At 40.6% G+C, this 22,843-nt stretch overlaps 1 protein-coding gene across 6 annotated transcripts in view; it reads left to right on the plus strand.

Moving 5' to 3' along the window:
• Positions 1–22,843, plus strand: part of RBMS1 (RNA binding motif single stranded interacting protein 1) — a 148,754-nt gene that overhangs the window by 59,504 nt on the left and 66,407 nt on the right. For 4 of the 6 annotated variants that reach the window (XM_082763155.1, XM_082763156.1, XM_082763152.1 and 1 more), the window contains exon 2: positions 22,568–22,743. In XM_082763155.1, the coding sequence (XP_082619281.1) occupies positions 22,568–22,743 (176 nt within the window). The remainder of the gene's footprint in view (positions 1–22,567; positions 22,744–22,843) is intronic. The other 2 variants (XM_082763153.1, XM_082763154.1) reach the window with 1 other exon arrangement.

Below are 22,843 nucleotides of genomic sequence, written 5' to 3' on the forward strand. Positions count from 1 at the left end.
TTGTTTTTAAAAGAGCTTATTTAGGGAACAGCGTGAAGGCGTATAAAGCTGTAGTCCTAATGAAAAGGTGTTTGGAAGTGTTTTGATGTTGGCTGGAGCATGTTGGTCAGAAGATTTCTAGAAAGCCAACAGAACCACATTTAAATGCCTTCAAAAACCTCGTTGAAGTAATTGTTACTTATTTTGCATACGTTTCAGAATTACAGTGTGCTGTGGTAATTATAACAGCACTGCAGAAGCCACTGTATTTGCAGCTTCCTGATGCAACAGGAAAGGGAAGGGATGAGTTACTAATAGAGGAGAAACATGGGGGAGAAGCATGTGTTAGATAAGCACAAGCCTTCAACCCAGCAACTTAGCAAAACACACACACAACAAGAAATCATGTGCTACAGGGGCTGGTTACTGTGATTAGCACAGGTTTGGCTCTGCTTTCCTCAAGGGACTGTAGTTACAGCAGAGTAGCTGCAGCTGTGTGCTGACACACAGTGCTCTCAAACTGCAGCTGAAGTAACCGAGTGCTGGTCGGGGTGTGCTTTAAGCAGATTCAGGTTGTGCTAGGTTTCTGTCAGTTTGAATTAGTTTGTGTATCACGGTTTAAATTAGTAATGTTTATTTTGGTTTAAGTAGATTGATTTTAACAATAAAACTTTATACCAATTCTAAGGCCTAACTCATGCACTGAGATTCACTGGATTAAAATATCTAGCAAATGGATTGAAATGTGATAAGCTCTTTAAAACACAAGTATAGTTACTGTGTTTCAAAGGTGTCCATTTTTCTGAATTTATGGTATAGTATGATGATACATCAGCTTTCGGGTCTGTTGCAAAATCAGAGATAATAACTACGAATGCAGACAAATAAATATATAACGTTAACAAAAATAGCCTTTTCATGCATCCTCGTGAAAGCCCTGTTGTTCACTTAATTGTACCAGTTTAGGAAATCATTGCTCTGTGTCTTATTTGTTTAAAGTAATCTGCTTTCGGAAAATGATGTGTAAAATGGAGTGGGTGTTTTGATTTTCACTTGCTTGGTTGGTCCTGCAGAACTTCACTGAAGTTGTGGTGGGAACAAATCAGCCTTTGTTCTGTGCAGCCTGATTTGGGCCTAATTTTCCTTGGTTTCTTGGTTGAAGAACAGCAGAAGCAGCAGAGCAAGGTGAGCATCAAGCTTAGTCTTGCCTGACATTTCTCTGTTTGTGAAATGGAGCATTTCGTTTTGGCAACTGAATGTACGGTGACTTTGGCTTATCACTGATGCCGTTCCTTGACAGTCTCTTAGCGGCACTCTCACATGCTATTTTGGGCAGATTTTCTGTTTCTCCACTTAAGTGAGAAGGAGATTTGCTTCTTTTCTTACCTTCTATTGTTTTCTGTTCTTTTATATCTAAATCTCCTCTACCAGATGGTGCATTGCTTCAAGAAAGTGTGGCTGTGACTCCACAGGTTAACTATATCTCATTCATTCTGTCATCTGGGTACTGCAGCGTAGCAGTGTTAGGCTTCAGTCCTTTCAGACATCTGAGACACGTGTGGCACTTCGATTTTTAGTGTGCCTGAGGAGTGAAACCCAGAACTGGGGTATGGGTTTGGGTGGCAGTTGCAGGGCGCGTTCCTGAGGCTGGTTAGTTGCTGTGGGGCGCTGGCTTTCAGCTCGAGGAGCTGCCAGCTCCCAGGAAGGCTGCTGCAGCTGGCTGGAGAAGTATCCAGCTATCTCCAGAAATCTGAAGCAATGTTCCTGTATGCATGACTCCTCCTAGGTGAATCAGAACCCTGTCGTAACATCTGTCTAACCCACAAGGAACCGTATCAGTTCATGCTTGTCAGTGCAGTAATCTGAAATCACTCAAAACACAAAGGCAGATGATGAAGGTAAAATCAAATATGAATCCATGTTTACAAACCTTCAAACAAAAAATACAAGATTCTTAAAACTGGCAAACAAAAACAAGGCAGCACACAGCAGTAGAGCACTGGAAAGTTTCCTTTCCCTTGTATGTAGTGCCGTGGCAGATGACTTCCAGTCTTCCCAGGGAGAATCTGGTCATTGCACAACCCTGGTCCCTCAGGTTGCGTTCAGAGAGAAGTCTCTGATTGAAGGCTCTGTATGTTGTTTCTTCTGAGGAGGAGGTACTACCGTCTCCTGGGCACGGCCAGGTGCAATGCTGCCAACTCAGGCTTTGCAGTGCTCTTCAGCCCAGCATTAAGAAGATGGTTGGTGTGTTGCAAAGGAGATTATGCTTTCATGCTATGAAGGATGAATTTCAAGTCTTGGAGTGGTGTTTTTCTTTCTCCTACCTATACGCATAATTTGCTAATAATGCCTTATACAGTTGTGCAACAGGAATTTTCTCTTGTCTACTGTTGGTGGCTTGGAATATGCCTTGTGCGAGCCCAGGAGAGCAGCACCCACACCAAATAAACCTGGGCTCTGGCAGAGCTGGGCAAACAGTTGTACAGATTTCTGACCGGTGCAGAAGCTACTGCCAGCACGATGAGGTCCTTTGAAGTATTTAGTGGTCTGTGTTCCAGATGAGTTCAAGAAGAGGTCTGAAAATGTGGGTCTGAGCTTTAAGACTCTTGCTTATGCCACTGCATATTTGCATACCCAGTGGTGCCACTGAGTGTGGTGAGACTACTGATGTGAATAAGTGCTTATTGAGACAGAGAATCAGAAGACCTTTGAATTTGCCTCATGAGAAACCTGAGATGAATGGTTGGTGTATCCTAGGGTTGGTATTAGACTGACATTCAGCAGAATCAAATGGTATTTAAATTGCTTCAATATTATTCCATCCAATCTACTTGGCTTACATGATCCCCATTACAGTAGTACTTGTGCTTATTTAAAAATCCTTCTGCGTAATTTGGGAGAAAACATTGGAGTTAGGTATTTAATACAGCTACTTAGCTACTAACCTTTGAAACAGTGATGGTTTTTGGCCTTTCTTCAGCATTCCAAGAGAAGTAGTTCTGGGTGCTGCTTGTGAGAAATGCTTAGCAAAACCAGATTTTCTCAAAAGTATTTCTACGGTGTTTAGCTTAAATAAAAAAAAATAAGTGATAACTGATCCTTTAGTGTCTTGGGGAAACAGGGCTTCCAGTGTGTGTGTGTGTGTGTACATATTCCAGAACCAGGGACAGTTTTTGAAAGGAGAGAAACAGTGTTACCCTGGGGTATGGAGGAGCTGTGGACGATGTTGAAAATCTTGATTAATTTTAATGCTGAAGAGTACTGGGACATAATTCACTGTGTAGAACTTTTGTTGGCTAAAAGTGCTGGTGAGCTTTAGGGCACACTGCGGCACTGAGACAGAAGAGTGGGATTTTTGGTGCCCTGGGGGCTGCGTCCATTCCCAGTTACGATATTCCACAATCCTACGAAGGCTAATGTGTGATGGGAATGGTTAAGGCAGTCATTCATTGTTTCAGCTTTATGGTGATATTTTAATTGCTATAGTGACAAAATCAAGTTAACTCTTGGACCAGATTTTGTCATGTTGCCAACAAACATACTGTTCTTAGATCTGTCGCATGTGTGGTGTTGTGGTCTCAGGGAAGTCACGAAGAGCTGAGGACTGGTTTAGTCATTATAGGAGGCATTTTGGCTTTTCATGTAACCCTTCTTCTTTACACCTTCTGATCAGTTGATAGGAATTCCCTGCTCTGAAGCTCTTGACCTTTTTGTGCTTTCAGTTTTAATGTTTCACTTGCAACTTTATCATTGTTTCAGAATTAACTTATGGTTTATATTCCTGTATACAAAATGATGGAATTAACCTATCTGTGATTTTCATTCTTCAATCAGAAGATGTATTTTTCTTGGTGTTACGCTTCTCAGGTGAACCCCTTCCAAAATTACTGAATCCTCAGAGCTGGTTTCCTTTCTCTCCACCTTCTTCCTCCCGTAAAGTAAGTTCTGTGTTGAGCCATTGTCTAGAGTGATGCTAAAAGTGCTACATCAGCCACACCTATAATGTTTACCCAAGGACAGTACAGGGATTAAGGTAGTGACATAAAGTTCAAATTTCATTGTCTTGTCAAAGACTTTTTGGATAATCTTAGGTAAGTTGTTTAGGTTTGGCTCTTCAAAAGGTGTCTGGTAACAGTGGTTTTCCTCACAGATTTTGCTCAGAAATCTACTGAGATACTGAAGTGGGTCAGATATTACAATAACTAAGGCTAAAATGCTTAATATATATATATATATATATATATATATATATATATATATATATATATATATATGCATACACACCACATATATACATGTCTACGTTTAAGCCTGTTCTTTGAAGCTCAGGATGGAGTGGATTATTCAGAGTGGTAAAACTTCATGTTCAAATTTTGCTCGTCATTGACTCTGTGTGTAGTTCCTTTACAGTCTGGGGGAACATTCAAATGAATACTCTTCTGGATGTTTCTAGATTGTAACAATGACGGAGTTCATTTTGGCAAGAAACTGGACTGGTAGAACTGTCCACAATTTTAGTTTTAGGAAGATGTTGGGTTTTTATCAGCAATAGTCTTCCTTTCCAAGCAGAATTTTAGTATGCAGACAATTACATAGAACAGGAATAACTCCATGAAGTTTCATGGCCTAGATTTTGTAGATTTTTTTTTGTCTAGGTAGTTGTAGTGCTTTATGGCTTTATCTCTCCTGCTAAATTAACCCCATATTTTTTCTCCTTTGGGAAGTTTCCCTTTCCAATATTCTGTTGTCCCATTTTAATTTTGAAATCCAGTTAAATCATGTATACTCAGAGGTTTGGTTTATTCTTTTAGCAAATGCAGTGTGCAGTCTGACTTCAATTTACCATGGCTGTTGTAGCAAACTAATAATGACTTACAAGACTATTAGTGTTAAACATCCAACGGTTACACAGATTGACAAGCTGCAAAGGTAGGACCTGAATATTCTGGTTAAAAATACAATTTATTGAAATTGCCCACACTCTAGGACAAATCTGAAAGCAGTTGTTCAGGATGATATTTGTGCAGTAAGTAGAGGCAAGTGATTAATTTGTCTTCAAATGTTCACTGTTAGCGGGACAGATACCTGTTCATTACAGTGTTTTAAAGTTAACAATTCAGAGTGTACTTACCAAAAGAATTGTCTTTTATCTGTCATTTTTGATGCTCTCAGAGGTAAGATTCCTCATCTGAATCCTTGTGCCAAGGACAAGAACACAATTAATAAAAGCGTGGATGGGTCAGGCTCTGTGCCCAAATGGAGTAGTTTATTTCTGACTCGTGTTTGGCATGAAAGTATTTATCATCCCTTGCCATAGCACCAGACGTGGTTCAAGTGAAACATCCCCTCCCCTCCCAGAAACAGAGGCTCTTGCACAGGTGCTGCAGTTGTATTTGCCAGCTGTGCTCATACACGGCTGCACGTGCATCTGACTATGCTGGTGACTGCTGTAGGCACTGCTTGCTTCACTTCTGCAATTCTAGCTCTAGCCGTTTGTATGCCTGAGCTAGATAGACTATTGTCTGTGCTGCCAGGACTGCTCCATCTTGGCTGTGGAATTCCTCATATATTTGGAGTGGTGTATTAGCAGTACATCTGGAAGCCTTCCTAGGTGTTATCTAATTCTTGTAATTTTCATTTCAGAATTAACAATGCTCTGTAGTGTCTATGGGTGATTCATTATGCAGGCAGACATTCGCTCCAGCAGCTGTCTGGAGTGTTGCTTCCTTTAACTTTTAAGATGCACCAAAGAACACTTCAGCTTACTGCTGCTAAACATTCGTAATTTAACTTAAAAATTAAGTTTTGTGATATTAATTGTCATGCACTGTGAAGTCACCAACATTTTAATTCTGAAGTCATACTATACTGCTTGAGTTTCAGATATCTGAATGATATTCTTAACTGCTGAAGGCCGCTTTTCTCTTGCAATTAAAAACTAGCTGCATGAATTATCATTAAAGTTTACAAGCATGTGTATATGTGTGTGTGTGTGTATAATATGTATGTTTATCTCTTGGTTCGAACCAAGAAAGAAGCTTCAAATTAGAAGGCAAAATGAGAGGGAAGTTCGAGTACCATGGAAAAGAGTTAGAAGAGGTTGTCTGTTTGCATTATTCAAATATAAATTCCAGATTTTGAGAAGAACAGGAAATGATAAATAAAACAGGCTTAAGTACAGAACTTTTTTTGGAAGTGTATGCTCAAGGATTTGGGAAAAGATTGTCATTAAGAAGAAGGGGGGGGGGAGGAAATGTTTTCAGCAGTCATAAAGTCAGTCATAAAGTATTGGATCTAAGAAGTGATAAGCATCTACCAAAACATCTTTCTTTAAAGAACAAAAAAAAGACTAACTCAGATTTGTTTCAGATACAGTGATAAGTAAAATCTGTCCCTGAAGCCAGAGCAGCATTGCTGCCTATGGTACGTACACAGGATTTCACCAAAGTTTTTGCAGCTGGACTTGTACACACTGCTTTTTGTCATACTTTAAAGGCTTAGTTGCAGAGGTAGGTACCAATTGTATTTTCTGCAGTTACGTAGTTTGTGTATGTAAAGCTGAAGCTGGTTTAACTTCTGATTGTTTTACTGCCTAACGCTGTACTGTTACCACTTCCACGAGTCAGCACTGATGGTGAAAGCGACAGTCTGAACTTCCCTTTTTTTTTTTTTTTTTTTTTTTTTTTTTTCTTCTAATCTCCTCGGTGTGGTCAAGACTGCTGCTTTGGGCCAGCTTAAGCTATTCCTTGAACTAGTCTCAGTTTGTGGTCCCACAGGGACTGGGACCCAGCTGGCTGAAATGCAGCCGACCAGCAATTGCTGCTGGTGCACTTAATTGGGGTCCCCGAGCCAAACCGAAGGAAAGGTGGGCTCTGAAGCTGAGCTGCTGACAGGGCCAGCAAAGTCATCCATGTGTGTTATTCGGTTCTGCACCAAAACCAGCTTATCAGAGCAGCAGATCTTGCCAGCGGTGATGAAGCTGTCTGACTTCTTTATACCACCTTTTTCCTTTTCTCTAACTGCAAATCTGATGTCTTCCAGAAAGTTCAGCTGCTACTTCACAACTCTATTAAAGAGTTGACTTTTCATGTTTAAGACACCTCATCAGTAATGTCTGAAAGCTTTTAGCTTTTTGTGCTGCTCTTAATCTGCCTGATGGCATGGTCAGAGGTTGGTATGGACAAATGATTCTGAAGATGCAGCTGGAAATCTCCTGGGGAGCTCCACCACAGCTTATTGACCTCTGGAAATCTTGCCCTCGTTTTTATGGATGAGCCTTTGGTGTTAATCTTGCTTACTTTCACAAGTTTGAGAACGTCATCCTACTGAAGAAATCCTGATTTCCCTATTTACAAAGAGAAGGAAACTACTATTTATAAAATTTGGCTCATGTGCTGAATTCTGTTTACGCTGATTTTTGCAAATTTCTTGCTGTGTTTCATCAAGTCCCCATATCTGTTTTGTTCTCAGTATTGTGAATTGCCTTAATGTATGGAAGGACTCCTCGTCTGTGCAACTTTAATCACTTGCATTCAGGGAAACATTTTTTTTATAATAACTTTGCATAAAGAGGATTAGATTCACTAATTGGTTAGATTCCCTAATACTTTATAACTAGATGTCACGCTTCTCTTTTTTTATGGCTTAAAATTCAAAAGAGTTCACCCACAGACTGGTTTAAATCAGTGTTTGGTAACTTTGTGTTTTAAGGGGACTTCTAAACTCAACTTCTGTGGGCCATGGAGCTATACATGCTTCCCGAAGTAGCTTTCATCAAACTATCTTTAATCTGAAAGCTGTTGGTTTTGATACAAACTGGGACAAGTTAACTTTTTCTATGGTATAAGGAGACCCCAAGAATTAGATTATGCCCTGTAAAGTCTAGTAGACGTTTGTCCTCTGCAAGAATGTAAAGGCAGTGGCCATAAACGAGGGTGCAGCTGGGTGATGCTCAGTGGTTCTCTCAGTAAGAGCCACAGGCAGAGGTATTTGTACCTCCAACCTCGCTCTGTCTCTGCATTCCTTTGACCCCAGAGTGGGCTGGCTCCCAGCCACGTTATTGCAGTTGTTGCAGAGGCAGAGGAAGCATGCTGTTAGGGAAGGGACATGTCTGAGCATCATATTCATTACTCTGAGTTACCTTCACTGTGGGTCCAGACCCTTAATGTCAGGTTGTGGGAGTACATGAGAAGTACAAGCAGTACGTGAGAAGAATGGAAATGCCATTGATCCTTGGAGCAATACTGCTAATACAAAAATGTGCACTTTTTTTTTTTTTTTTTTTTGAAGGAACATATTAAAAAATCAGTTCTCAGTTATTAGTGAGTGGTTTGTCCTGACTGTGGTTTTGGTGTGCCGTGGGTTCAGACCTTCCAAACCTGGTTTTAAGTAGGACCTGCTAGAATGCCGCAGGGATGGCTCTGCCATGGGGCAGTGTGCTGATAACAAGGCATAGAAACATGTCCATAGTTTCTTGTTGCTTGTCAAGTTGCATCTTCTGCAACTAGTGTTTGCTGATCAGCTGAGGCAGTCTTAAGTTGTCTGTTAACATCTACAACGTTGTACTCCAACAGCATTTTCTGTAGTAACAGCAGCCTCAGGAAAAGTGTTGGTTGGTATCTGTCTGGACCACTCATCGACTAGATGAGCTGTTCCTTGTTTCTGAATTTCCCAGGAGTTAAACATAGTTGATCATGCTCAATTGATTTTAGATTTGTTCAGTGGCGCCTGTGCATAGGTAAATCACTGTGTGCTATGTAGGGCAGAGCTGTGGGAGTCTTCCTGGCCACAACAGACCAGCCTTCTATTGCTGAGGAGCAGAGGAGTGTTCTGTGCATGAACGAGCATATTTTGTCATATGCCTGTAGAAATGTACCATTTATGCCACTAGGATATGTTGCAGTGAACCCTAGGCCAAACATGTTGGATGTGGTGGGCTTTCCTAAAGCTTCGTAACAATGCAAGATCATCTCTGAAAAATATCAAAAGGTGACAGATAGCCACTGCTCCCCCCCCCCCCCCCAAATTTAGAAATAGTTGGCGTTGATGCTAAAGTCAAGTCTTCCCACATACAGCTCTTCCTCAGTTCTTGGGTTAAGTTGGTTTTGCTTTGGCTGAGTTGAAGTACAATAAAACAAAGCATTGCTTTGTCACCTTCCATGAGGCTACAACTAGCAGCTTGTCCATCCTGCCATTGTTAGCACGTGCATCACAGCAGATATAGTTGCATTGAGGAGAATTGTGGGTGGGTACCACATCCCACCACACTGCGGGCAGCACAGCCAGGCACCTGCACGGCTGCTTTCATGGGGTCTGCAACACCAGCCTTGCAATGGGAAACAATGCAAGAGGGGCAAACATTTTAAGAGCAATGAAGTCTGACTCCAGTTCTTTTCTAATGAGATCTGAACTTTCAAGGTTTATTTTAGGAAGCCATGTAGAGTCTCAGGAATCATTTAGAAGACTTCAGGAATTTCATTTGCAGCCATGTACGTGCTACACACAACCTCATTAAAATCCAAAGAAAACTGGCACACGTATTGTAGCGTGCAAACCAAGTAGAGTTTGCTCTCTACTATTCTGTAGAGAAGTCTTATGTTGAAAGGTTTGCCAACATCATATATTCGTGCTTTTTGGTCTGTCAGCTTTATACAACATTGACATTTATAAAGCTATTGGGCAAATTTTTGCAAATGAAGGTAGAACCACTGGGTGAAAGCAGAACAAGGCTGATGTATGTAAATGCAGAATACTGACAACTCCTTACATAAGAGTCTGATTATTTTAAAAGTTGCTACTTATCTTGCTCTTGTTCTAAAATCAGCTACGTTGCTAATTTAGCAATACTTGGCTGCTTCCATTCAGCTAGGGTGTTCTTCCTGTGAGGGAGAATCACATTTTGGAGATGTGTTCACCCTGACAAAGAATTGCACACTGAGTGTCAGACATTATATGTAGACCAGTTGCATTAGCATGGTCTCAACTATGGTCTTCTTGAATGTCAAAATACCATGGCAAAGTTGGCACGAATTCTTAGCATTCCTTACTGTTTTTACTCAAAGTGGCTATCAGCTATCTGCTGATAGTCACCTCAACCTGTGCTGAAGTAATTGTAAAAATATGTTACGCTTCCCTTAGACATGGCTTCAGAGCAGAGAAGGCAGTGGAGTACAAAATCCTGTGTTGCATTTACTGCGCACTGTTGGTGCTTCTTGAATTAGTTGGAATGTCATTAAAATATGGTTACTTTGGTTTTCAAATCAAAGTCAGTTTGCTTTAGAACTCAAATGTTAAACAAAGTCAGTTTTGGGGGGGAAAAAACCACAACAAGGAGATTTCAAGTACGCACAGTCCTGTGCATGCCTGAAGTTAGATTTCTTTTTAGATTTTTACTCCAGTGGTATTTTATAGCTGCCATCACAGCTACAAGACATTCATTAGAGACTTTACATTCAGAATTTGAGTTAGAATTCAGGTTTTTAAAACTGTAGGTTACCTATGGAAGCATCCCAGTATAAGAACTTTGTCATGATTTGAAAAGGAGATGAGTAGAAGGATAAAATGCAGAAGGTTACCCTACGTGCCCCTGGTCGTCCCTGATGGTATTGCAGATGTAGGCTAGCTTATAGCTTTATCTGTCTGGGAGCTGGCTGGAAGAAAGATACTATTGATCTCTGTACCCGTTTTGTTGGATGGATGGGAAGCTTTCAAACGTTCGGGGAATAGATAACATGCTATGGCTAGGGGTAATACAAAGGGGTCTGAAGTCAGTGTTAAAGTGGAACACTTGATCTTCTCCAATGTTTATGTCAGTGGCTGCTTGCATCCTCAGAGTGCACCATAGCAGCCAAAAGCTACGTTCAGTTTTTCAGGAAAAAGAAAGGAAATCAAAAGTTTCCCCTGAAATAAAAGTCCAATCAAAAGTGTTTTTTTTTTTTTTTTTTTTTTGTTTGTTTTTTTTGTTTTTTTTTTTTTTGGGGGGGGGCGGGGAGTGGAGGTGGTCATGATAGCAAAAGAGGAAACAATTGTTTTATTGAGTACTTCTAAATCCATATAAAAGTACTGGGGAAAACTAGCAGTCAACTTTGAAATGTAGAGAATCTTTCATAGTCCTTTTTTCTCTGTTGTATTCTCTTTTTTTTTTTTTTAAATGTTGACTAGGTATACATTAATATCACCAGGACTTTTCTTAATTACATATAATATTAACATAAATTAATTATACCATTTCTGCCTGTGTTTTCCTAGGAGTTATCCCTGAGACTTGCTCTACTACATTACCAGTAATATTGTGTATGTCCTCTTCCAGTCTGTTGGTTATAATGAGTTGTATCTGCTGAGTTTTTATCGTATTGCAGAATATAAGAACCACAAGGGCACTTTCTGAAATTTCAAAAGTGAGTAACATAAAGATGAAGAGAACTTCCAGCATGGCACAGATGAGTTCTATGGCAAACATTATAAAGGACAGTGCAAATACTTGCAGTGAAGTAGCTAGGGAGTGCAGTCAGTCGTGTTCTTCTGATGAGGAGTCATTCGTTGCCATGGACGGGGTGTATGATGCATTATGACTTACGCAGGCTTAACTGTAACATAGCACAGAGACATAAGCTGCTGAGCAACAGAATTGGATCTTCTTGGCATTGGTGTTATGCTAACCTTCGTGATGCACTTGTGTGGTGCTTCTATACTAGCACATTCTTTGCTGATAATCTCTAAAGTAGTTAAGTCTGAAGACACAATGCATTAGGCAATTAAAAAAGGAAAAACATTGACAAACTGAATACGAAGGATAAAATATATAAACTGATCTATACTTTAAAGCATAAGCTGTGTATCTCAAGAGAACGTGTTGCTGGGGTTGTCTGGATTCCATCTTGATGACGAAGTGTTACAAAACTGGCTTCTTTTCTAGAGGGCTTTTTCTGACGTGCCACCTTTCCTTCTGCTGGAGCTGCTGGCTGCAGTGAGATGGGCGTTGTCTGCCAGAGAAAGATTAAGATTTAGGAATGTAGAAAAAAGGGCCAGAGCCAGCTGCCTCTATGGCACCATCTACATCTTCAGAGAACACAGCAGGAGAAGCAGGAATGGGCTGGGGGCTGTGCTGCATAGTGCTACTTACTGAATACTGGCATAACAGTATGGTGGCCTTGCCAAAAAGATCTGTTTTGTTCTTTAAAATAGCATGGAGGGGTGCACAGTAACAATGATGCCACAGTGCTGGTATGGTATACTGCCCATATGGAACCAGGAATCGTAGACAAAGGGATTTGAATAAGAACTGACTCCCTCATACATGGTCAGGCACAAGTTCTTCAATTTATTTTTTAACTTCAATAAACAGAAAATGACATAGCGGATCCCATGTCAGCCAAAAGAGCCATCTGTGGTCTAACCCTGTGACAAACAGTATAGCAATAATTCCAATGCCACCAACAGTGTGGAGTTTGCCAAAAAAGCAGATGCTTCTTTTGACATGCATCTTCAATGCTGTGCCGTTTCTGTCCTGTAATTGCTGTTGATGGAGGGAGGGTGGCTAGGCTAGCCAGATGAGCAGAATGCTGAGATTGCAGTTTGGGGGGGAAAAGTGAGAATTTGGAAAACAGAAACAAATAATAAGAAGACACTATAAACAATAAAAAAGTCTGAAATAAAAAACTGCAGAGTTTATCTACATATCTCATGAAGCCTGTGATGCTTTATAAATAAGAAACAATATTTAAAAGCTTATTAGTAACCTTGTATTAATTTAATACAAGGTTATACAATAATGGATAATATACAAATACAATAATGGAAGAGCAGTAAAAACAGTATTTCAGGAATGCACAGACTTTTTTCTGCAGAGTTTTTAATTTTCAAAAGAAAGCTTTTTTTCCTATAGTCTTTAAAAGAAGTAGAGGATGGTCAGACATACTTTCTGCTGTACTGCCAGTAGTACCAGTATTCAAGCAGTTCTCTGGGTGAGTATCTCCATGTCTGCATTGTACTCCTTTTTTAATGTGATCCTAGGAATCCCATCAGCAACTTCATGAGTTATATGAACATAGCTGGACTAATCACCAAAATGAGATGATGGATGGCATCCTTAATTGATCCTTAATTGTTGAAAATAAGGATGGCTTCAAGAATGTTGCATGTTTAGTACTACCGTTTATGAAACAAATAATTACTTACGCCCATAAAAACATACATCTTAACATATCATAAATATAAATACTTGAAAACTCTAAGTTTTGGATTACACTGAATATTGTCCATGGCCCCATTTGTTAGCAGTGGAGGCAAAAGTTCAGAATAGCTAATGACACAAAGGGTGACCGATATCACAGCTGTGCAGGTGATCTGCCGCCTTCTAATGCAGGGGTCTGTCCTCTGAGCAGGAGCAACTGCCTTGTGTGTTGCCACCTTACATCTGTGGCTTAGTTTTGCAGGATTCACTTAGAGAAACGGTTACCTGCTATACATTGCTGCCTTGTTTTCCTGCAAGGGAGCAAGAAAATACCCAGGATATATCCACATCCTGTAGTTTCCATACATTTAAGTCCTACCAATTGGTGCCGCTTCTGGTATCCTACTTCTCCCCATTACATACACTCTAAGTACAGTCAAAGGATAATGCAAGTTTTTTATTTTCAGGTTTCAGTGCACTTATTCCCAGATTTGATGAATAACTAATTGCCATCTTTCCTTTGGATTTTTGATCATAGTAGATGTCAGGTTGTTTTTAGTTTTTCTTTATTGAAAAAATGACAGGGGCATCGTATTATCATAGTCAGAGGTATTTTCTATTTTGAGGGATTACTATGCCTTCTGATGTTCAGTCCTGTATAGAGTAATTTTACTTATTAAGAAGAGATTAAAAACAGCAAGGTTAGGATGCGCCATGAATTTAAGGGTTGGGAGGAAGAGGAAGTGATGGTATCAGTGATGCAGCTCAGTGTGCTTTTTTGCTCTGCTTCTTCCCTTCCCGTGACAGTGCAAGCTAAGATCATGAGTGTATTTGCTTGTGGTCTCCACTCCAGTCCATATCTCGCTTTCTGCTACAGGGTCCATTAGAAAGGAAACTGCTGATCAAGACTTCTTTTTTTGTTTGTTCCTGATGAAAAATATCACCTGACAGTGTCACAGGTCTCAGTCATCAAGATCTGTAGATATTTACTACTGCTACCTTATCCACTAAGCTGGTTATCCTGACAGTGAAGAAAATTAGATTGTTTTGATGATGTGATTTGTTTTTGACAGATCTTTTCTGTCTGCTTTTTTGCCATTCTATTATCATCCAGATTCTTGTAAACCGATTGTTTAATAATTTGTTCCAGAATATTTCCGGGAATTGAAGTTTGGCTGACTGCTGTGAAATTCCCTGGGTCCTCCTCTTCCCCTTTAAAAAACAAAATAAAAAAAAATTGCAAGACATTTGATGGCTGACAGAGAAACAAAACTATTTATGGGAGTACTATATGTGCCAGCTGCAGTTTGACTTTTTTTTTTTTTTTTTAATGTCCTGGGAATTTGACTGCTTTCATGAAGTAGAACAATTGCCTGAAAACTTGTTCTTTTTATTTGATACTAATCTGTTTTGGGCTGACACCTGAAGAGTTTTTAAATGGTGGTAGTGAGTAGGAGTTTCCTGTTACGTGAATGTTTAAGCAAAATCATATATCCAGTGAGAAGGGACTGCTGTGACCATGTAGTTTAGGGATTTCTAAACCTCTTATCACTGTGAGAGCTGAAATAATCAATTGTCAGAGGCAGATGACAATTTCTGCACTTTTTCTCTTAAACCTCTTAGATGCTCCCTTCAATGGGAGGGGTGAGAACCCCTCTACATGCTTGCCTTGGTGGCATTTTATGGGTTCCACTGGAAATCCAGCCCTTGCTGCTACGTAGGATTTTCACGCTAGTGCGTGACCCAGTGCGGCGCCTCTCCTATGGCATAACCAGAGCCATAGCAAACTTACTGAGTCTCCTGAGCTGCCCTTGAGGTGCTTGTGAGCTGGATGTGACTTGCCAGTTCTCGACCATCCCTGGTCCAGCCGTACCTCCTGCACGACACGGGAGTCCCGAAGTGAAGTGCAGTTTCAACCAAGGAGTTTCTCCTACCTCAGAAATATCTTGACTGGCTGTTTTTTGGTGTGGTGTTGTAGGGTTTTATAGCATGCTTGCAACGTCTAGCAATAGATGTGCAATGCAAGATTTTTGTTAGTTGCATTCAGTGCTGTGTGCTGGACTTGCTGCAGTTCAGAGCTTTGCGTAAACCCGTTGGTGAGTGAGTTAAGTCTCTCTACAAAGGGATGTGTTTTTTTCTAATTGCAGCTTGAATCCTTATCCTGGAACAAAAACTTAAACGTGGGCTCAGGATTCAGTACTCTTTTCTGTCTGGATCCTGAGCAAAAGCCTTGGCTGGTTGCACTGGAGGAAGCAGGTCTGTGTTTTTACTAGAGTCAAGAAGGAAGCTGGCAGTGAGTTCTTTTGTGTCTATTGCTCAATGAAGGGCTAACCACAAAAACATGCACATGTTTTTCTGTCCAGTAGATCTCAGTACCAAGCTCTCTTTCTCTAGGTACTTCAGCATCTTGACTTTCTGCTGTTTTAACCTAGGCTGACTGTTGGCTTGCTGCAGCCTGTTCAAGTTTCAGAAGCTAAAACTCAAATATTTTGCTTTAGTTGTATCTATAACGTTGTCATGGCAAGGGCATGGTACCAATATTGTCCAGGGAATCCAGTATAAAACTGAGGGACAAGGATGCTGTGATTCATGATGAGCAAGCAGAAGGGAGAAGTACTAATAGCTTCTGCAAAAGAGCAGGGGCTTAGCCAGTTCAGCACTCCCTTCTTTCTCGTTTGTGGTTGGTTTTGTGCTGTGGTGCAGCTAGTTTCTTGTATCCATCATCTTCTGTTTGTCTCTGGATGAGAGGAGTCAGTCAGTGGAACACTTGAAAATCCCGTTTGATGAACTTGATAGATGAGATGAGCTCCTTGGAGCTTTGAAGCTTTTCCATTATCAATGAGAAGAGCTACCTGAACCAGGAGGAGCTTCTGCATCCCTTGCTTGCTCTGTTGTCATCCTCTCCTGCCATCCCCAATTGGAGCTCCTTTTTTATTAAAAAATAATAATGAAAAAAATCATTCTTGGAGGGAGAAAAAAAAATTGGGTATCATCAGTATGGGTTTTGTCATACGCTTCTATGTTGCTGTGATTATGCTCCCCTTTTTCAAGTGTCTTCATAAAATGAACATGCTTAGATTTGGAGCTGTGTTTGTTTCCTTACTGGCAGGAGATTGCTGTTCTACTAAACCTTAGTATGGGTAGTTTAAATACCCTTAGTTTCAGCTCCTCTAAAAGTTCAGGGAAACATTTTGTAACAGGCTGGAATGGTACCTTCTGCTGTTAGTTAGTAATCATTGCTTTCTGCTGAGAACAAATGTAGTCCTGCTAAGTTACTGTGAAAGATGCTTTGTCCTTTTAACCATCCTAAGCAAAAGAGCTGTCATAGGAGAGAGGACTTGAGTTATAAGCAGGACGTTCTAGGATTGAAATTGTTAGGAGCCTCTGAGCTGTGACTGAGAGTTTATGTTAAACTGTCTCATTTCAGTGCTAATAGAACCACGCTCTATAAACATCTTTTTACAGGGAGGCTAAGAAAAGCATCTATTCACTCTTGCATTTCTGTATTTTAAGGAAAGGCCTCTTAAATTTCTCAGAAAAAAAAGTGTATTGGCTGCTTTCCTGAATTTTACCAGAAGCTTTTCTGGTTCTTAATGGCAAGATAATTTAAATGACTTAGAACGTAATGGACTAGAGAAGACTGACAATATTAATTAAAAAAAGTCAAAGTGAAAATAACTGATTTTACTTTCATGGACATGTTATCCACATATGTTTTTTTGTTTCCTTATGTTTTCTTTCAGTGTGGAAAATTTTTTGTCTGTATTTCAGAAAAATAATTTTCAGAGGACTTGGCTTTAACATAAAGGCAGGCGAGGAACAGGGCATAACCCTCTCTTTATCTGGTAAAGCTCTTCTTAAAACTTATGTGCTAAGGAGTTACATGTGAGGGAGGGGGTTTCCAGTTCTGTGTGACTTTTGAGTACTTGAATCTCAGCCTTTTTGTTGCAATTCATCTTTATCGTAGTGCCAGCTGTAGTACTTTTGTCATAATTCTTCCATGCCAAAATAGGGAAGGTTTTTTTTTTTTTTTTTTTTTTTTTTTAAGAGACCCAGGGCTGGGTCTCCAGGTGTTCCTGGGTTGTCTATGATGTGTCATAACAGGGAGAGTCTCTGCTTGCTGCCAGCCTCCGCCCACAGGGTCCTGCCTCTTCCAACACCTACTTGTTTCTTCACTGTGTAGCTGGAGCACCAGCAGCCATCTCCACTGTATAAAGGAAGATGGAGTAGGCTTGGATCCTGGCTGTGCAAACAGCTCTGTGATCATGAGACACGATATCCATGGTCTCAGCTTTGTGCAGTAAACCAGCCCTTGCTGGAATCACCCTGTTGATTCCCACAGCGTCACCAAGACCGTGTTCTTCCCCCATTCATAGCGAACTTAAGGTCAGTGGTTTAAAGGAGGAGGGGGGAGGTCCCAGGGCTTTTTCTCCCAAGAAAGTTCTCAATGAGAGTCTGGAGGACAAGGCTTCGGTGAGTCTCTCTACGTTTTATATTAGTACAATCTTGAAAATGCTTAGAAAGCAGCTGACTTGCTGCATCTTTGTGACAAGTGCTGACAGAGCAAAGAACAACAGTCAGAGAACCTACCCTAAGGGACGAGATGGGAGTGCAGCAGCAGATCTTCCTATTCCTGCTGGTTGAATCACGTCCATTGAGAATTGGACTTGGAGAGGCCTCCAGAAAATCAGTTTTGCTTGCCATAACATTTTAGACATGGAAAACATGAAACAAAACAATGCAGGACACTCAAAATGGCATCCCCATAGAGCTGTCAGTTTGCAGCGTACACTAAACGGCCTAAAGGAAGTTAATAAAGCAACCATCTTCATCACGGAACAGTCATTTTTGTTGAACGTTTGGATGTCTTCTTTCAGTTCAGGATATGATTTTATTCCAGACAACATGTTTCCTAAGCTACTGAAGTGTGACACTGTTTTGCTTCACCAGATGTGGCATCTTCTATTTTCCTGAGCCCTAGCTTACATCGTAGGTTTTGAAACTATGGGATGATCCAAGCAGCAGTTCAGGCTAAATAGGATGGTTAATGTGTGCTGTAATTTATGGTTTGAGTTAGAGTAGATGTGTGAGAACTTACTCTACTGGTAGAAGTCATGGTATTTTTCCCATCAGGAATTTTAGCTGCGCAGAGGAGCTCATAATTAAATGCTAGCATGTTGTATAACTTCACGGAGATGCTTTTATAACACTAAGTTAGAGACGTGAATGGATTGCTACCATAATAATCGTGCTCTGGTTTGGGACAATGGTTATCTGGGTCTGTGTCTTCAGCTTGCTGGAGTTTCCTTGGGCTTTTGTAGTCTGAAAGTCACAAGGATTCAGTATCGCTCAGCTCCTAGGTCAAAGGAATTTCTCCGGGTTGTTCCTTTTTGTTTGGGTTGGGTGGTTTTTTGTGAGAGATTTTCCTGTTGACAATGAAAAGATTCTTCTCCTTGGCAGACAAAATCCTGCTCTGACTCGTTTCCAATCCTCAAGCACAGCCCAGTTTATAAGACAGACGAGAATGGTTCATATAAAGAAGAGTATATTCTCCAGCTGTTTTTCCATACTTGTGATCGTTCCCATTTTGCCTCTATATGCAGGCGAAGACATAGGCAGGCGGCTTTCCTTAGCGTGAGGCACTCCTCAGGGGCTCTTCTGCCACTGAGTGTTTCCAGTTCCTAACCTGTACCTGTGGTTTTCTGCCCCTGAGGTGGGCCGGGGGGAGGGGGATGGTGTCCTGGAGCCGAGGGTTGGCTGGTGGCAGCTCTGTGCAGCTGGCTCTGGTATCAGGTGGGGAGCTCACACGGCATGTGGTACAATTCTCTGGCCTTTTTTGCTCAAATGTTTGTTGAAAGTGGTAGAAGGAAACTGCTGTGGAGAAAGAATGATCAACAATTGTCTTTGGGAATGAACTCTGAGGAAGAAATGGTAAACCAGCATGGCAGCTGATCCTTTTGAGCAGGAATGTTGTCACAAGAAAATGGTCTGCTCCATTAAGCTTGTTCCTCCTCTGTTCATGTTTAGTGTCTTGATTTACGATGTAGTGATTAAAAAGAAAAATTAATGAATGTGGCTTTGCTTCTATTACGTTATTGCAAACCGTTGTGAAGTCGGTATGATAAAATCTTAAGAACAGCTTTTGATACAAATTTGCAACAGAGACTACAGTTTGTACAACAAACTTTTTACAAAGCCTGAAATCAGTTTGGAAAAGCTTTCAGTTAATGTTCATGAAAGCTGTTTCCAAACAAACAACCCCAAGCTTTGGCCAGGTCTCTGCAGCAAAACGTCTTGCCAGCAAGCGCTGTATTAGCCAGGGGTGTGGAAAATAGTCATGCATCCTCGCTGACATCGATACGTTGGCAAAAACCCAGGCGTGGATGCAGCTGTGCCGGCGGAGGAGAACTTTTATCAGCTTAGCTTATGTCGTTTGGGGAGGTGATGCAACCAGGCCAGCAGAAAAACTCCTCTCTTGGCGCACGCTACGGGCGTGGGAGGCTCTGCCAGCGCGGCTCCAGCAGCCGGCCTCCACCAGGGCCGAGCCTTGTGCAGCAGCTGCGGCTGGACAAGGAAAGAAAAGCTGCCCTGGACCAAAGGGGCACCTCCATCTTTCAGGTTTATCAGTAGCTGATCAGGATCCGAGCAGAAAGAGTGGTTCAAATGAGGCTTTAATCTGAAAAATAAAATATGTATGTATAAGGTGCATGGCTTTAAGATGTCACTGGCCCTTTAGCAGCTGTCTGTGTGTCACTGGGCTGCAGGGTTTTGCAAGCTGCAGCATGCCAGACATCTGTGTTTTGCAAAGCCTTTTCAGGCTGGTAAAGGTATGGGTTTCTGTGGAAGCAGTCAAAAACCTTCTGTCTGTAAACTTAGGAAGACAACCATAATCACATTTGCATTCCCATCATATTTGGATGTAACCGCTAGCACTAGAACATCTTCATGTTTAACTAAAAGTTTAAATTTCTCAGAAAGTAGTGTTTATGTTTTACGGGAAGAGAGATTTGGTATTCCTGCTCTCTGTGCTCATTCACCCATTCACTGTCCTCTCTTGCTTTTGCAAATCAAGGCAGGACTTTACAAAACTGCTTCTTCGTACCATAGAAAACCAAAGACTTTAAGGGCAAACCATTGCAGTATGTTACAGCAATGACAAACTAAAGATGCTGCAAAACAGAGTAGAGGCTCCTTGTTTCTAGTAGTAATTTCTGGTTAAGGTTATGACTGTTACATACACGTTCGCTTTTATCAAAGCTGTATATGTGTACATACGAGGGAATTGTTCTCTTTGAAACCTTGCACATTGGGTCACTTCATGTCTTGTGAGAACTCTGCTGAAGACTTCTTGAAGGGAAGAGTAGCACTGTGTCAGGCTGCATTTGCTCAGTTTGTTATGAAAATGTTTTGAAACTAGTCGCTCTCTCATTCCACATTGCTCGTAACCCTAAAAATAATTGCCTGGCATTACTGGAAGCAGAGCAGTCTGACAGCCCAACTTGTGCTGCTATAGTTAAAATCCGTCAATGTTTCCATTACAAATTTGGAGGGAGGGTTTAATCTTTTTCCCATTTTAAATCATGCCTGGAAGAAATTCTGGATCAGCTTTTCAACTTGGAGTATAAATTTTTTCATTTTTTATTTTTTATTGTTCCCAAAAATCTTTACTTTAAAAAAAAAAACAACAACCAAACAAACAACCCCAAAGCCCTATGGCAATGAAATACTGATATTCAGTTCTGAGATTTAAAATTATCATGAAGATATTTCATTCTTTTTGGTAATTTTCAGTTCAATTCAATTAGGCAACAACTTTGTTTCTTCATATCAGTGTTGATTCTCCAGTGAGCCTGTTTCAGGCTGGTATTGCTGCATAATAAACTTTGCAATATACTGAATTGGAAGATTTCAAAACCTTCCCAGGGAAACACGGAAAAGGAACACGTAATTATCATGAAGTATCTGATAGAATGAGTGCCTCTGTACTTTTTTTCCACTCCCAATTTCATTCTAATTTCCCAAGGTTTTCTCCAAAATGGTTTCACTTTTCTTGTGCATGAAGGTTGTAGTTTCATGAACGTTTCGAGCAGACGCAAACTGTAATCCCCTCCTCTCTGCCTACACGTTCCTGTTCCCTGCCTTGTGACAGCCAAAGCTTTTGCGTAGCATAAAACCACATGTGGTGAACCAGATCAGGGAAGATAATTTTTTGGTTCCAGCTGTGGCTACACAAGTGTTTGTACTAGTCCAAAGAAGAGGGTGGCACAGGGGCGGGAACAAGTGAGTCTACACTCAAGTTTCAATTTATATTCCAATCTTTTTTTCTTACCTTTTTTTCTTTTCCTTCCTCCTTCAGTGCATTTCCTCTGCAGCTTGTAAGGTGGTTCTTTGCTATGAGCTTCTTGAGGTGTAGGGGGGGTCAGACTTTTGCAGGAAAGTGAATGAATGCAATGATTTTTTTTTGTCAGTGAAAAACCTTATTGTCCACGAGACCTTTCCTGGCAAACTTTAGCTACTATAATCAAGTATTTTTCTCGTACCATACCACAGACCTGTTTTTTTTACTTTCTGTACCATGCCATGCTATATTGTTGTTAAAGTAAGTGGTTGAGTTGCTCTTCTGCAGGTTTTCTCTGTGTCATTTTAAAGTTTCGTTATGGCCTGATTTTAAGAACAACTGCATCAGATATCCTGAGGACTATATAAAGTGTTTGAGTGCTTACCTCCTTTTGGAACTTTGATTATTTGGAATGATATAGAATCTTTTTCTTGAGATTCTTGAAATAATATTCACAAATACTGAGATAAGTGGCAGTAATTGAAAGTCTAGTCCTTAAGCAGTCTGTGCTCCCTCTCTCTCTCTCTCTCTCTCTCTCTCTCTCTCCCCCTATATATATATATATATATCTATATACCTATATCTCTCTCTCTATATATATGCATTGTGTGAAGTAGTAAAAGCCAGCAGAGAGACAAAAGAAGTTACTAATTATTTTTATATTTCTTGATAGATTAAAGAAATGTTATCTTCATGTCTGCTACAATATTCCTTTATGATATGGAACAGTCATAATGAAATAAACTTAGTTTGTACCTGTTAGAACAATATCGTTTACTTCATCTTCGTATCAGATGCCACAATGAAGAGTGATAAAATATGAGTAGTACTCAGCAGAGGTTATATGTTACTTGAATCTGTGACATGCACTGAGCGTGCTTCAGGTGATAGTTGGGCATTCAGATGCACCTGTGAGTCCTGTCCCAAACACAATGTGGAAGTGGGAGTGTTTAAAATACATAACTATGTACAGATTTAACACAGTGCTCCAAATGCTCAATAGGCTGCTGTAGACTGAGATAATGTGCATGCTGTGATTGCTGTCTGAAGTTCACTCTAACACACTTTTTCCTTTGCAGCAGTCCATTGTACCAGCCCACCCAATGGCTCCTCCTAGTCCCAGCACCACCAGCAGTAATAACAACAGTAGTAGCAGCAGCAACTCAGGATGGGATCAATTAAGTAAAACAAACCTTTACATCAGAGCACTGCCTCCAAACACCACTGATCAGGACCTGGTAAAATTATGCCAACCGTAAGTACTATACTTAAATACAAATTAAAAAATCATACCTTAAAAGCTAGTAGTAGATATGCAAAATGAATGTTTGGGCTATGAGGGAAGAAAAAACAGA

Source organism: Aythya marila, assembly GCF_965140915.1.
Source record: "Aythya marila genome assembly, chromosome: 6".
Taxonomy (NCBI): Eukaryota; Metazoa; Chordata; class Aves; order Anseriformes; family Anatidae; genus Aythya; species Aythya marila.